The sequence below is a fragment of the Sceloporus occidentalis genome, unplaced genomic scaffold (assembly GCF_023333645.1).
Source record: "Sceloporus occidentalis isolate IW3139 unplaced genomic scaffold, rSceOcc1.0.p SCAF_74, whole genome shotgun sequence".
NCBI classification, from domain to species: Eukaryota; Metazoa; Chordata; class Lepidosauria; order Squamata; family Phrynosomatidae; genus Sceloporus; species Sceloporus occidentalis.
Genome location: NW_028317054.1, coordinates 1862697 through 1879674, shown reverse-complemented (window position 1 = coordinate 1879674; position 16978 = coordinate 1862697). Strand labels below are relative to the sequence as shown.

The window sequence follows — 16978 nt, the reverse complement described above, 5'->3', positions numbered from 1 at the left end:
GAGACCGGCCTAAGAGACGCTGTGGAAGACAGATAAACGCGAACACACCTAGCAACACACAGCCTGGGGCGATCAGGAAAATAAGGGTAAGACACAGAGGAAGAGAAACCTTTGGTCCTACGAGAAATAGAAACAGAAACACCGTCCGGGGTAAAAGAAAAAGAGTCAGTATTGAACGCCCGAATATCTGAGACTCTCCGGAAAGATACCAAACATAGGAGGAGGGCCAATTTGTCTGAAAGCTGACGCAATTATCCGGCCACACTTCCAGGAACCGCAGAGCGATGGAGACATCCCAAAAGGCGATATACCTGGAAGACGAATCCCCCGAAGGAGATGACAAACAGTCGGATCCTTCCCGACACTAACCCCAGCGACAGGAACGTGAGCAGCCGAAATGGCCGACCGGACCAAATTGATGGTCCGATAAGACTTCCCTGTCGCGAACAGATGAGCCAGGAAGACTAACACCACAGGTGCCGTAAAGGGATCTGCCTGTTGTTCCACACACCAGCTATACCAGGATCCCCACGCCTGAAGATAGGATCGTCTGGTGCCCGGCGCCCAGGAATCCCAGAGGAGATCTCTAGCTTCGTCTGATAAGCCTGCCGTATTCCAGGATCCCCTAAAATCATCCAGGCCACCAATGACAACTGGTCGAGAAGCACCAGCGGGTGAGGATTGCCCCCCGGGTCCAGAAGGAGATCCTGAGATGTGGGGAGGAGCATGGGGTCGTCGCATGACAATTCCAGCAGCAGGGGAAACCAGGGTTGCATCTTCCAGTATGGGGTGATCAGCAGGATCGTGACCCGTTGCCTGTTCACCAGATGGAGCGTCCGGAGGATCATTGAGAAGGGCGGAAAGGCATACGCCCCCGACCCGACGCAGGCCACAACTGGAGAAATGCGTCCACGGCCAGAGATAGGGGGTCCGGAAGCCAAATATGAAGCCTCCTGTCTTGCCATAAAATTCAGTAGCAGATGTGATTCCTGAGGGTTAATAACACTCTGATTTGTGTTGGGTAGGGTTATTTCACTATGTTCACACAGATTTGTATTTCACTCTAAGGGGTCTGTTCACAAACTGCAAATAGTTTCTTGGACTCTCACAAGTCATATCGGAGTTATGTCCCCAGGGCTGGACCGAAGAGCCTCTGGAACTTTAAGGGCAACGGCGGCCAAATGGTATAGGTGCATCCTCCAGCTGGGTACACTAGAGATAACGCTTTTATACTCACACAGCATGTGGCTTCATGTATCCAACTGGTGGCTGCACGTATCCAACTGGTGGCTGCATGTATCCAACTGGTGGCTGCACAGTGCACTTTTGGCCAGGGGCCTACCAGGCATTTGCTCGGCATGCCAGATGGCTATTCCGGGCTTGCACGTTGCCTACCGACACAAGTGAAGTATGTTGTGACGGATAGATAAACTCACAGAAGGAAACCTGTTACTCTGTTATATTCTCCACAAACTGCATTTACTGGTCAGCAGCATCTGAAATCTATATTTGTAGACTGTAAAGGTGATCATTCCAGTCACACATAGCAAACTAGTTTTAGAACACTAATTACCTGATATGGATAATTGTACCAGCAATTTCTTGTATTCCAAAGCCATGGTGTCTAGTAAGAAAGAAAACAATACAATGATTTTCATGACAATTTATAACATTTTTATCTATTCTTTATTACATTTATGGAGACAAATATAGTCATGGACATGGCCAATTCTATTTACTTAAACAAACTACTAAAAAATCAAGAATATGATTATTCCTAAAGTATTTGTGAAAACACCATGAACATATACACATAAATTCTATGTTCTATGATACATAATATCATTTCACTTCCAAACATTTTTCATATATGCTTAAAGTATATTTATTTGTTTGTTTGTTGACTGGTCAAGAGTTATTGAAATGTCTTTACATTACCACATCATTTCTGTTCTATTATTTTTATCAATTTTCTGTTCTATTGTTATTTTTTTAAAATAATGATTCCATATTAAGATACTTTTTTCCTATTTCTGTGTGTTTTCAAGAGTTTTAATAATCAGTGATACAAGAAAAGCATTAACACTTAGAAAAACAAAGCAAATTATTCTAATAACTTGTACTTTTACATAAACCCTTTTAAGGAGCTTTGAAAAGACTTTAATTATGTATACGTGTCTATCCACATTTTAATATTCATGCACGTTCTTGCATGTGGTTAATTTCTATTTTCGACACATTACACCCACTGTGCTTTTCTAGTACACATTATTATTATCTGTAATTTACTATGCTCTTATCCCAATTGCAACTCATATGTTCTAGGTTATTCTGGGAGGGTAGTTGTTAGTATCTTGTACCTTAATTTCCCTAACATGTGAAAAAATTAATGTATCTGCCTCTTTCCCCTGCTCCATATGTGATTGAAGGCTCGTAGGCTCGACTAGACCCAATGTTTTTTTGCTGAAGGAAGAGTTGATAGGATATACAGGTTCACCCCATTGAGCTTCTGTTGCTGGAAATGTTTGGTTTGGCCCTGTACAATGTATAGATAAATCAATGAGATTTATTCAGCCTTTTTACACATTGAATCATGCATTATACAGGGTCAGGTCAACCCTTTACACAGATAAAATGTGCCGGTGTTGGTCGTTCATAATGAATAATGAAATGGGGGAGTTAAAACCACAACACTCCCGCCAACCCTCCCCTTAGTGAATAACCTCCATTGGGAGTCATGGCTAGCTGTGGAGGAACAGAACAAACAGATGGGAAGTGGGCAAATTGGGCAAATATAACCCACCTACCTCAGTATCTAAAAGACTGGACCAAGAGGTAACCAGGTTCCATTCATGCTGACAATGACATATTTAATTAAATGTACTTGTTAAGTAGTTATAGAGACATATCAAGCTAGTATAGATGGAAAGAAATATGTGCTTCAATTTAGGAGTAACAGTGACATATTGAGTAGGTGAAGCCTGACTACCTGCTAATCACCTAAAGAAACAATACTCCTCATTAAGCATAATATATTCTTGCACCAGATATATAGTTGAAAAACCCTCATGGCATTGAAGAAAACCACAAAGATTTCTGAAGTGCTGCAGTGTAGTGCTGGGTCTTTTATGGTAGAGATGTATGTATAAAAAACACTTCTAAATATGGAGCAATCACCACAGGGACTGATGAAATGTTCCTGGAGTTGTGTTTTGTTTTTGTGTCCTGGAAGTTGTTTTGTTTACCTCTGGCTTTAGTGTAGTGTACAATTTTCACATCATTATTTCGACATGTCTTTTGTCTAAGGCCTGGTATTTTTCTTATGAAAATTACATTGCATTTTGTGACATAAATCAAATAAAAATCAAAGATTACTGTAATTTATTTTTAGAATAGGCATTTGTGAAAAAAAAAGATGCAAGTTTTTTGGCTAAAATGATAGAAATGCTAGATGATGGAATAGGTTTCAGCATTTCAAATTATTATTATTTTGCTTCTAAATAAAACAATAATTACTATATAACATTCCATCTAAATGTATTTGGGAACATTGGCAGAGGAACACAGGGAGTATAATAAAATATTAATTCTACAGATGTGTCTCATTGCTCCCAACCATTTATTCCCTTAGGATAAACATGTATTTGCAAACACTTTGAGGCATCATGAACCTGCTGCGTCTTAATTTGTTTCCGAGAATGATTCTGTTATTAGAATCTTAAAGTCACACAGAAAAAAATGTAGGCTTAATGTAACCCGTATCAATTGACTGACACACTTAGGTTTCAATGTCATTTATCTTTGTAATAATGTTTTTTGTAAAAATGGCAAAAAGAAAATTAGCCTTACATGAATATCCTTGAGCAGATGGTGCATTGCTTCATTCTAGTACAAAAAGAACACTGTGGGATCTCACAGCAGACCAGCAGTGTTTGATAATTACTATTCATATTTTGGCTCCTGGTCTCAATCACTAATAAATTGAAATCTCTGCATGAAAGCACTCAGCCTGCGAAAGCTGTAGTGATACCATGGATACCTTCTACTAGTTTCTAGGCTCCTAGGAGAGATGAAATAGGACATTATTGGAAATGGCTACTATTTTGGTTGCTTTTCACTTACTTCGCTATTACAGAGTAACTATTGCCATTAACCTAAAGGTGGAAACAGAAATAGGATCAAAGATAATCTCCACTTGAAACAAAAAGGACAGATGATTGCTGACAACATTTCAACTTTCTTTAAGGATGATTCATATATCAAGCTCATGATCTAAACAAAAAAATATCAGTTACATTAATTATAAGAGGCGGTTCTGGAAATCACCAGGCCCGGGGGCAAGTCCAGCTACGGGGTAACTATGAATTTGGTATTCTTGAAGCTGGGACTGGTTGTAAGAGGTGAGATAGCTGTGATGTAATACATAAAGAAGTGCTTTGGAAGAATGACAGGACTTGATACAATAAATCTTGTAATGCAGTTTTTGAGTGACTGGGTGCATTGAGGATATTTTATGAGACACCCTAGGTGGAACAGCACCTCGGACATATGACAACATATTTTGGAAAAAATGCCTGTAGACGATAGTGTATATGCTCAAAAAAACATGCATGATTTACAGATTAGTCACCCCTGCCTTTGAGGAATCATATAGCATGAAAAAAGCACTGGGGAAAATAACAAGCTAACAGCATGGGTTTTTACAAAGTTTTACATGATATTCTAGATTTTGCATAGTGTTCATTGGCTTTTACCATACGTGTTAAGCATATGCAAATAAACTTGATATTTGCCTAAAGTGCAATGTCCACTGGGGCATAAAGAGGAATGCAGCTGAATTTGCATGAAACATCTTTCTCCGGAGATGTTATGTGAAACTGGCACAAAAGATTAATTTGACAGAAAGTGTAGGTTCTAGCAGGTTTATACCTGTTTTAGTATTCCATATTTATAACTTGTCAAAAACACTGCAGTAAAGTAATATAGGGCAAGCATTGTTTGGGATCTTTAAAGATTATTTTTTTTCTATTTAAAGATTGTGAAATGAAATAGTCTCAGCTGATAGGTTTGACTAAATCAGAATATTTGGCATTTATTATCCCCCCCCCCATGTAAGAAATGGGTTAACTGTTTCTTTAATGGGTCATTTTCTATTGCCCCTCTTAAAGATTAACGCTGGAGATGGGCATGTTTAAAATACAGAGAGCTGTTTGCATTACTGTCAATAAAATGCAAAAACCCCAGCTTATTTTAAAATTCCAAGGAAGATATGGTTGCTAAGCAACTTTAAAATACCAATTACAATTATGGATCAATCTTTTAGCACACCGTAGACTTTTGATTTATTGTAAGTATATAATCAGTATATCAATGGTATATAGACATTTAAACATTTACACATTGCATTATTTACAAATGTGTGAAACTATTGGACAATAATGTTTACACCTACCGTTTGTAGGTACCGGACTCCATATGTAAACATATAGAGGTTAAATGTAAACTTCCACCTGTAGGGAGTACAATAAATACATCAGTTTTGTGCCTCTCAAAATAGTAGTTTGTCAAAGAAAATGACAACATAATCATTAAAATGTGGAAAAGATGATGTAATTCACATTAAGGTGGCTTTCAATACATGTATAAAGATTAAACGTAAACTTTCATTCATTTTGTGCTTCTCAAAATAGCAGTTTGTCAAAGGAAATGACAACATAATCATTGAGGTGATGATGTAATCACATCAAGTGCTTGATGTCAAGGAAGCTCTGCTTCCCCAGGGCTCCAAGTTCTTATTTTTAAAGCTCCCCTGTGGTCACATCCACTTCATGCCCAAGTGCCACCGACTCTTGCATACCCTCTGCTCAATTCAGACCGTTTTAAAGTCTAACCAGCATTAACGCCACTCCTATTCTCACCTCCTAATCCCCACCACAACCCAAAAAGAGGGAAAATACTGACTGCCAACCCTGGGAAGTTTCCAGCTATTCCACCCTATAATGTTTAATGTCTACCCTCAAATAAAAGGTATATATAATGCAAACCTCAGGATCATATGGACACCACTCTGTACTATAACAACACTTCCACCTCTCTGCTTCATCAGAATCAAATACCATGAGAATTTGGTCGGTTTCCTATCCTGTCGGAACCTGAATCAACAATTAACTTACCCATAGGATACATTATTGGGAATAAATAATCACCCTGTCAACACGAAAAGCGGAAAAGGAGAAACAAAGACTTATGATTGAGTGAGGAGAAAATAACAGGTTTCAAATGAAAATTCTGAGCTTTCACCTTCATTTTCATTTGCTTCAATTGGGGCTCCCTCCTCCTTTTTGGAAGTTTGTACAAATGAACAAATTCAACAAGAGGAGTACAAGAGGAAACAATGACATCATAAGCACAGACCTCACTCATCCTCACTTGAATATGCTTTAAGATGTCTCTAATGCTTTTATTAGAACATGGGATATATAAAAGAATAGTTAGTGAAATATAACAGCTTAGTCATATGCAATACTGTTATTCTATTCTACAGATTTCCCATGAAATATAACACTCTTGTAAGCAGTATGCTCACATTAAAATATATATATGAACATTTGGGCTCCTGTTAAATAAGTTCTTAAAATTTGCCATATGCACATATTGATGCAACAGTTTCTGTTCACTGTGAATCTTGGGTACGCAATAAAAACCTGTTTCTTAAAATTATTAAACTAGTGGCGAGCCTTATCATTTATTCTTTTCCAGATGACAGTTCTTGGTAAATTTGCTTTAAAAATTCACAAAAACAGAAAAATGCAATCCGTAGTTATTCGTAGCTGAGTTACATATTCATTGGCAGTTGTTGGGGTCCCCCTGGCCAAGCCGGGGCCCTAAGCAGCTGCTTTATCTGCTTATATGGTAGAATCGACACTGGGTATATTTTTTCCTTTAATATATCCTGCTGAATATGTCTACGACAGACGAAAGACCATAATGACTGTGTGATTCATTTAGCAATCTAGTTACAAAAACACAATTCACAAACCTAATATTCATTTTTAACAAAGTACATCAAGCCCATCTCATTTAATGATGAAAATAGGATCAGCTTTAAAATCCTGCACATTCAATATAAGTGTTTTATGTAATAGGCTATTTTCATTCATAGTTGAAAATGTAATTACCATATGATACTTTTTCTCCTTAATTATATAAATGAGATTCTAACATCCAATTTTTTGGGCTTTACTTTCCACGTTTTTGGGTCATGTTATTTTTCTGTACAAGGCAACTTTCCCATAATTAAGAGACTATTCATAATTAGCAATAGCACTCTGTACAAGTACAATCTACTTGAAGCCGATATATATATATATTTACAGTCAACTATCTACTTGCAAATTTGTATTCAAATTATAAAGTAAAACACAGACTGGCAGAGAGTGAAATTAATTTACTTAATATACATTTTTATTTATAAACCAAAGCATTTTTAGAATTTTACTGTGATCACCTTTTTCTTTAATAAATAAGCCAGAAAATAAAGAGCATTTTAATTTTAACATTATTGAATTTTTCCAATGGATTGAAATATATCTAAATGGGTTACTTTTTCCTCAGTGCTAATTTTTTGTTAAACATAGAAAAAAAGGTAGACTTGGGCACCAGGGGGCTCTTCGTGTTCGTCTTCGTGCTCGTCTTCGGCCAAAAAAAATCTTCGTATTCCGCGAATATTCGGCCGTTCCTGTCTTCTCTTCGGGCAAATATTCGTTTTTTCTTCATTTTTTCCGGTCAAGGGGTTAATACGGGGTTACCGCGTACCGCAGCAGCTCTGGCGCCAGTAGTTTAAATGTGCATATCAGCAACTCTATTGGTCGCCAGCAAGGGGCCTCCTGCTGGCGACCAATGAGCACACTACCATATATAGCTAATATATTCTTGGGCAGAATATTATGCTACTCAATGCAAAACCAATACAATACAGCTTACATTATAGTCATCTTTTCATGGTCGTGGAACAGAACTCACATGCCTGTGAATGACTCAAGAACTGCCATATGCAATATTTTACACTTTGGTCCAGTGTAGCCAACTTCACCCAACATGCAATCTGACTCTGGTGGTCGATTTCCCTTGAATAATAATAATAATATTAGACCAGGCCCAAACATAGATAAGCAGGTATGGCTTCCATTTATCTTTGTCTCCGTAATGGATGCCTACCACCGTGTACACCTCTGCATACTGGGCTCCTTCTTACAACGTCAGAGCCCCTGTGGGTCGTGACAACACTTCTGGCAAAGCCCAGAGTTTTCACCAGAAAAAAAAAGCTTGATATATTTTCATTACAACCAAGTAAAATAATTAAAGCGCTTGTGAAACAAGGCAGATGTACAAATCTTTTGAGTGATAGTTTTTAATGACTGAGCATTGCAATAATGTTATGGATATTTAAACCTAACACCATTTGAGACTGTGGTTAACATAACTCCTAATACTCATTTGAGATGGCAGCAAGGCCTAATAAATAAAGGATGTTACATCAATGGTGTGTCATGTTATTTAATTAACAATCCACTCCATCATACAAAATATGCTATAAAACTGGACATGCCATCTGCTTTTATTAATATGCCACTACGTGATGCTTTAAACCAATTACTAAATTCACATTAAATCTGACTGAATGCCTCCATGCACAGGCATCAGTATGCAAAACCTTTACCATTTAATTTAATTAAACCGGGCCTGGACCTAGCCCAGGCAGAACAAATTCACGTTTATATTGAAGGTATTAGTTCCAGAGAGATGAACAACGGATTGTGCTTAAAGGTTAGACAATGCTATTTAAAACGTGACTATGAATTGTTTTATGGTATTTCCAGGGTATTATATACAATTTCCTTTATACCATTTATTTATAGAAAATACTATATATAGCTTTAGGCTCCTTCCTTTAATGCTTGTTTGCAATATACCACTCTGGGCTTCCATCTCATTAATATAGACAAAGTGCTGCTAGGCAAACTGCTGCTTACAATTTACATTAGTGTTCAATTCACATGGACTCAACATACTGAAGTCCACAGGGGGGCCGGAATGGGCTATAGTGGGCCCTGACTGGTGTGTAGAGGAGGGGCAGGCTTTTGGCGGGAATTTAGGGATTTAAGGGGAGGAGTTGGGGGTAGGTTACTTAAGTTATTGGTATCCTGGGCTTGGGAGCCAGTTTTAGAAAGTATACCTGGGTTGCGTGTCCCTCCCTCCCCTAATTATTCGATTTCTGGGAAGTTGTGTGTGGAGTTTGTCACAGTCTAATGGGCGGCAGCTTGCCAGGTATCCAGGGGGGTTAATGTGGTGGAAAAAGATGGAGCTTTGAGCCTCAGGTCTAGGTGGAGGCATCGGGTTATGTCCCTTCCTTAATGGATATTTGGCTCTCATACCAGGGATACTTGGCAAGCTTAGTGGGTTTGTTGTATATATTTATGTGTTTTTGTTTTTGAGTCATTGTCTTTGTTAACGTTATTGTTTTCAGGTTTTGGCGTGACAATGGCTCCAATAAATAACAACGTAATTTAGTGTTGTGTTTTCATTATTGGGGTAAGTAGGGGTTAAGCCTAGCCCGGAATTCGAGACTAAAACTGTCAAGCCATTCACACTTACATCATACCTATGTTTTAGACTAATGACATCATTATTATTTGATTTGTCCACTATGGTTAATGCTGTCCCTCATTCCTTTCCATTTGAACAACCTAGCATACTCGATAGCTGCATACTGTACTGTTTAGGGCACTATGCAGTATATATGCTGATAATAAAATTAATTATGCATCGTATATGATAAGAAAATGATAAGAAAATTGTATACCCTACCTTAAATCAGGATAAAATCCCAATTTACATAGTTAATTTAGATGTAAAAATTAGTTTACTCATGCATTATTTCATTTTACATCACCTTTTTTTTGGAACCCATCCTTATGCAAATGTAAGGACTGTCCTTAATGATATTGATGCTTTATTATCATTAATATTACCTTTTATTTATTAAGCACCAACAAATTACACACTGGTGTATAATTTTAATGGGGCAGTTAACACACATAACAACTATACATACAGACACATCAAGAGAGGAGACCTTGGAGGAAAGTATTGACCTTTCTGGGCATTCTCACTATTTTTTATTTAATGTATGTTATTTTTTGAGCATTGAATAAACCAACTAAATAGAAGCTGTTCTATTGGATTGTACAATATATTGCCCCAATCACTTTATGACTTTGCAAACTGTTTTAACGACATTCACTAGCGAAAGATAATAACATTGTTCTGGCCTTTTTTTATTTTTTGCTCTAGTGCCCGATGCATAAACCCAGCTCTAAGATAAGGGAGCTTTTGCTTTTTGTTTAATGAGTTTTCTTTTAACTTTTCATTGTCAAAAATGGCTAATCCCATTTCTTGCTCTGTGACATCCACAACTCAATTGGTATATTACGAAATGTGTATATAAAATGATTGTTTTTATTGCATTGCAGAACTTGGCATTCAAGCAAGCATATCATTCAATGCTCAGTATTTACAGAGATTATTATTCGACTACTTTGTTCTGAAAATTCATTATCTTGCCTGCATTATTATGGTCTGACTTCAAGAATTGTCATTATGTGCATTGTCCTCTTTTTGAGCAGAGGGCACTTCCTGAGGATTTTTGCCATTTATGTACAGAAGCTACATCATTAATAAAAGTTGAAAATTACTTAAATCCAAGTTTCCTTTTTGTACTGATCTAGATAATGACAAAAAATAATTTCCAATTTGGCTAAAAAAAGAGGTTAGGCATTGATCTATGACTCAATGGGTAGCCAGAAAAATCCATGGATCAACAACTTTTGAATTATGTTGTGCACCCCTCTATAGTTTATTCTTAAAAACCTCCGCAGTACCTGTGGTCACCAACTTCATAGACAGAGCTTTACGGCCCTCACTGTGAGAAATGTCATTCTCTGTTTAAGAACTAACCATGACTTCTCTAATCTTCTTATAAATCATAAATCTAAATCATAAATCTAATTATGAAGACATGTTTACATTAATCTTGGTTAACAGATCACGCTGAGTTCTTAGCTATATGTTCACATTTCCAACATATACGTTTACTTTAATATTTACTCTGAATATCAGAGAAACAATACGAACATACAAATGCTTAAAACTTTAATAATCCAAAATTTCTAGTCTTTACCAATAAAATTAGACATTTTTAAATAATTTCATTAAACCAATCCCACTGTTCAAGTTTCAAGGCTTGAAAACAGCAAGCAGTGAACTGGAGTAAATTTTACATATAATACATTTTATAACCACAATATATTATGCTGGTGCATATGACAGCCGATGTACTATGGTAATAATAAGCTATGCAATAAATTCTACAGCAAATATTTAATCGCATGTGGAAGTGGCACAACTGAATTATAAATCATGAAAAAAAAACCTGATTTTATTTTGGTAAAAGAGAAAGTTTGTTTAAAAAAAAGAAATCCTTTGCTTGAATAAGTATTCAACCACCACACTTAATATTCGGAAGAGCTCAATTTTGGCATCATCTGAATGTTACTTGTGGACTGTAATTTTCAGATAGTGCCGCTATGGGATTGACATCAAAATGTTGATGGAAGCAGTCGGACACTCGTTTTTTAACTGAACTTTAGTAATATCAGAGAATTGGCAAGGAGTCAGAATATTTTGTAAGGCACTATAGGTACATCTGGCAGGCAATTTATTTAGTAGTCGGGTTGGTAACAAATGTTGAAGGTTTTTATCAACCACTTCTTCTATGTTACCCCAATTTTTATTCCCAAAGATGAATACGAGTAGGATATGGCCCTGAGATAACTTAAAGAATACACATTCTACTACTTTTTATATAAGAGCTTTCATTCATTAAAAGACACTCAGATCTTGTAATTTGCTATTGTTTTATGTAATAGTCAGTAAGCTATAAGCTCTCATTTAACTGACTGAATATTATTATTATTATTTCTTTTACTGTATAGGCCAAGTAAAACATATTTTTAGTATTCTACATGATACAGATAACATGGTATGACAGACTTTATCTGGCCAAATGCCATGCTACATTTTATAACCACAGGTCATTGGTTCTAACAAATTTATAGGATAACAAGCTGTGGGTTAACAATCAAGATATTTTTCTAAGATATAGAGAAAAATGTCTTGACTATAATATTTTTTCCCAGAAATAGAAGGACATGAAAGAGTAACACTGGTTAACACTAGCTGTTTATACATTTAAAAAAATAAGACACAACACAAAAAGGTACTTATTGGCAAAATGAACAAAACAACTCACATGCTTTCACAAAACCGAGTTAAGGTGCTTGGCTTTTCTTGGTTCCTCCTTTGTCGAAACCAGCGCTGGATACTCCGTACGTCCCAGTCCAATTGCTTTGAAAGTCCTTCCAATCTCTTCTCATCAGGATGCTGCAAGGTAATAAAATTAAGACTTTATTATATGAAATATCTACTGGAAAACATAGACAATGTGGGATGCTAAATATAAGATCACCAAATAACGTATTACTCAATAAAAGCCTGGAATAAAATGCACTCTGTGTTTATGTATATTGTTTAATAAAAGCATTATTATTTGGCCTATATGATTTGTTTCAGTGTTTTAATATCACACCAAATAGACTACGTTGGAGGCCTGGTCTGTCTTCAAACATTTATGGACCTGAGGCAATCTTTCTCCTGTGGGCCCCCAGCCAACGGACTATGGTGACTGCTGAGGGTCCCAAGGGATGCTGGTTATGACCCAAATACACCTACCCCATTTTGCTGTGGTAAACCTGGCCCTGTTTGCTGTCTTGCCTGAGTTTACATTATGGCACCGAGCATTCGTCATAATGTCAACGTGTTTTTTGGGAGTATATTTTAGGCTCCATGAAACAGGGCAGCACATTTAACTAAATATTTACAAACTTATGTGAGAACATATCTGCGCAAGCAAATATAAATTTTTTAAATTACCAACACCGCATGTAAGCAGAAGTCAGTTGGAAACTTAATTCATAATTACTAGCTATAGTCAGTGCATAGTATACAAGAACTATAAAACTCAATTTATTAGGTAAATCATAGACTGACGGATCCTGCAATTAAAAACAGAGTGATCATTAATTGAAGGTTTTTTCCAAAATGTTAATATAATTACAATTCAACATATGATCTCATTGAGCTTGTAGCTAAATGCCCTCTAGAAAATATTAAAGCAATTTCTGCACCTTTGGAAGCTTAACAATGACTTTAGACCCCTGGTTCAGGCTTCAACATATGCAAAGAATGGCATGGTCAGAACACTGCATACATTTTACTGAAATCATTCAGGATTATTAATACAACACTGTGGAAAAAGTCAGCCTTTTTTGGTGACTATGAGAAAAAAATACCAAGCTTTGGGAAGAAAATAGCCATTAAGGTCTATTCACTAAGGCAGAGTTGATAGGAGAATTGTTGTTTCAACTTCTTGACGGCACTATACATGAAGAGTCAACCCTGTGAGCGTCTGCTGTAGGAAGAGCTTGGCCACAGTGATAAAGACAGGTCCAAAATCATTGACATTTTACCAATAAAGATACACTCTTATGATATAAATATGATTATTTCCATAATAAAATGATAGGCATACCTTTGTGATTGCAGTGAAGACTTTTTCCAAAATAGCATTATGCTGGGCTTTCTGTGGTCCACTGGCTTGAATTTTCAGAGCCAAAGCACAAGGTTTTGCTATAAACCTACAAACGTGAATACAAAATATATTATTACTCTGCTAAAAAAAACATAAAAATCTGAAAAATGATTTTTTTATCTGTTTTAATGTAAATCTTTGGAGGGTAGTAGTCAACCCTAGTGGTGCTAGAAGACCTTTTAAAAGGGGGTTCTAAAGCTGGGTAACTTTAGCTCTACTCTTAGACTGCTTGGTTCTATCTGCAAGGATTTTTGATGAAAAATTCTAATAAAAAATACTTTTGATCTAGGAAATGAAAGGGCCTTCCTCTTCTTGATCAAGACAATTAATTACTTGGAAATGTTGAACATCATTGGCATAATGACTCATTCTATTGCATTGACTATGTAATTGTGATAGTTCTGACCAAAACTGTTGTTTCTTTACCTAAACTAAGCAATATGTGTTATAGTATGCTGAGATTGTGGATACTACAAATGATTAACAGTATGAATAACATAAGGTATTGACAAGGTGGATAGGAAGAATCTAATATGAGATCTACAGAGAGAAATAGCTGGAAGCAAAAAGGAGCACATGAAAGGTCAGTATCAATAAATTCCACTGTATCTTTTTATGCTGAACTGAGCAATGACGTAATTGCAGTCGGGAGATTTGCTCTGCTACAAACGATAATCAATTGTGCTTAAAGGAAAACTGTCTAAATTATAGTTCCAGTATAAATAACTTTACATAAAACTAATTATAGCTTGTGTTTTGTCAATTAGTGTGATTGTTTTGGAGATTTTTTTATTTTTTTACAAATTTTATATCATTGAAGTCACGTGAAATAATAGTCATGAAGCTCGGAACACGCATGTAACATCACGTTCAGTAACATTTCTGAGCTTCTGCCTTCCTCAACAGACCAGAGCATACTGGGCTAGCTCTCCCTTGGGGATATGAACCAGCAGCCCTTCCTAAAATCTAACCAGAAATTACCAGAACCCCACTGGCAATATGATAAAGTCAGGGTGCTGTTGTGGTGAGATAACATAGATATAACCCATAGTAATGTAATGGCTATGATTCATCACTCTGAAAATAGCATATTTTGCTACAACTATAAAAAAAAAAGAAAAGAAAATATTTTTTAATAATCTGATACTAATAATAAAATATGGTTGGAGTTTCTCTTTTATACTGTTGCAAAAACATAACTCTAGAAATACAAAGAATGCTCTTAATACTGATCTGTGCATACTTGCCCTCCTGCTCATGGGAGAAATCGTAATAAACGGAAATAAGGTATTTTATAAAACAGAAGCATAAGGAACTACAGAAGAGATTAGGCTCACATCGGGATAATTGTGCACCCAATTTCTCCAAATGCTAAAATTTCTGGTACATTGAGCCTGTGAATGACAAAATTATATTTCAAAACCTTACTGTATATATAACTGTTTGTCAAAATGCTGAAAACCCTTTTGGTTCAGCTGTTCAATTTTAGATTCCAACCTTTAATTAAATCAGATTAAAGCAACAGTCTGTTCCAAACTGTGTCTTTGAGTTCTCTGTCTCTCAGGAATTAAATTGGCAAGTATTAATCTTGTGCTCCTTTAGTGCAATGCTTTGTACAGTCTCTATAGCACATATATATATATATATATATATAAATGTTAGTTTTTGTTCATATAGCTTTGTAATTCATATGAAATATATGAAATATATATATATATATATATATATATATATATATTAGACAGCAAGTAAACATTTTGACCTCAAAACTATAATTTTTACATTTTTGTTGACTATTTAGTCCATTGTTATTACTTGAACTACTTTAACTTCAACTCAAATCTCTAAATGCACCCTTCAGATACAACTAACATTCTTTTTAACATTCAACTAAAACCCTAATGCCTTGTTGACAACGGTAGAAGAAAAAGAAAAAATGTTGAATGTCTCTTTCCCTGACCCATCTGTATTCATGTGTATGAATCATTGTTGCTGGGGTGAGTTAGAACATACAATGGAGCCAACGGGAAAATCTCCTTTTATAAACAAATCCACCTACATTGCTTATTTTTAGCGCCAAGCTAAGGAAATGAAGTCATCAAATATATGGACCTTGATGGCTTCTGTTAAGGACGTGGCAGCCGTATATTTCACTTAATGACTCACTGATTTAACATACTGTCAATGGTTCACGATCCCTTTACTGTTATTGAGCCGTACTTGGGTGACGCATTTTGTGAAACATTTTAATCAACAAAAAAAAAGTAACCAAAAAATAAAACAATAAGCTAGAGAGTAGCCCCAATAAGACTTATTCCACCAGTATTACTTTTTAAAAAAAATAGACAGAAGCGAAAGCAAAGCAAGTACAGAAATGTGTTTACAGAGGTTGATCATTGTTGGCCAAATCCACAAACTAAACAGAATATTGTTACAATGATGGTTTCTTAATGAAAAGTAAGCCCCACGTAGTACAGTTAATTAAATTCAGAACAAATAGAGTGGATTAACAGCCGAATCAATTCACACAATCTGACAGCAGCAATTTGCAGTTTGATATAAAAAGTATAATATTCTGCACTTATTGCACAAGTAATTTTATTTACTGTGTACTAACACATTTGCTTTAAATAGTGTAGCTCATGGTTTCACAATGTCAGTTCTCAAATATCTTCAACTGTGTAACTCTTCAAGGTCACCGCAAATAAACACAGCTGGATCCATCGCTGTCCCAATATTTCTTGCACACAAGCTGTGATCATGTGAGAAGATCCCGGAAACCTTATATTTTGCTAATTAAGAAACTTTGTTTTATATCCAAGGCACTCAACTTGTTTTTTAGAATGCTCCGCAGCACATCCCGCCTTCAGAATGTCCACGACTGAGCAGAGGTGAACAGAGGTGATCTAAACAGTAACTTATCCGTTTAGACTTATTCAACGATGCTAATGTCAAGTCTACTATAGGCCAAAAAGCTAATGAAGATGGTAAGGTGTTTTGAAGGGGTTAGATTAGCATGTAGAACTTGTAGAGCGTGACATAATTAAGTGTTCCCGAAAGACACTACAGGCCAATAAAAAGTTTTTATATAGCAATAATTAGCTGTTTTGAACTATATGTAATCCGATATGGTATATTGCCTACAGCATACAAAACAATGGGGCTCCATATGTCGGGGTAGGTAAAGCTGTAACAAACATTTTTGAACAC

The 16978-nt window shown here is 36.1% G+C and overlaps 1 protein-coding gene across 2 annotated transcripts in view; it reads right to left on the bottom strand.

Moving 5' to 3' along the window:
- The window catches only part of LOC149285926 (ceramide synthase 6-like), a 56421-nt gene that overhangs the window by 20168 nt on the left and 19275 nt on the right, over window positions 1–16978 (bottom strand). For both annotated transcript variants that reach the window (XM_089494701.1, XM_089494702.1), the window contains exons 2-5: window positions 13709–13814; window positions 12371–12501; window positions 5453–5510; window positions 1574–1624 (exon numbers count right to left, since the gene is read on the bottom strand). In XM_089494701.1, coding sequence (XP_089350827.1) covers window positions 1574–1624; window positions 5453–5510; window positions 12371–12501; window positions 13709–13814 — 346 coding nt within the window. The remainder of the gene's footprint in view (window positions 1–1573; window positions 1625–5452; window positions 5511–12370; window positions 12502–13708; window positions 13815–16978) is intronic.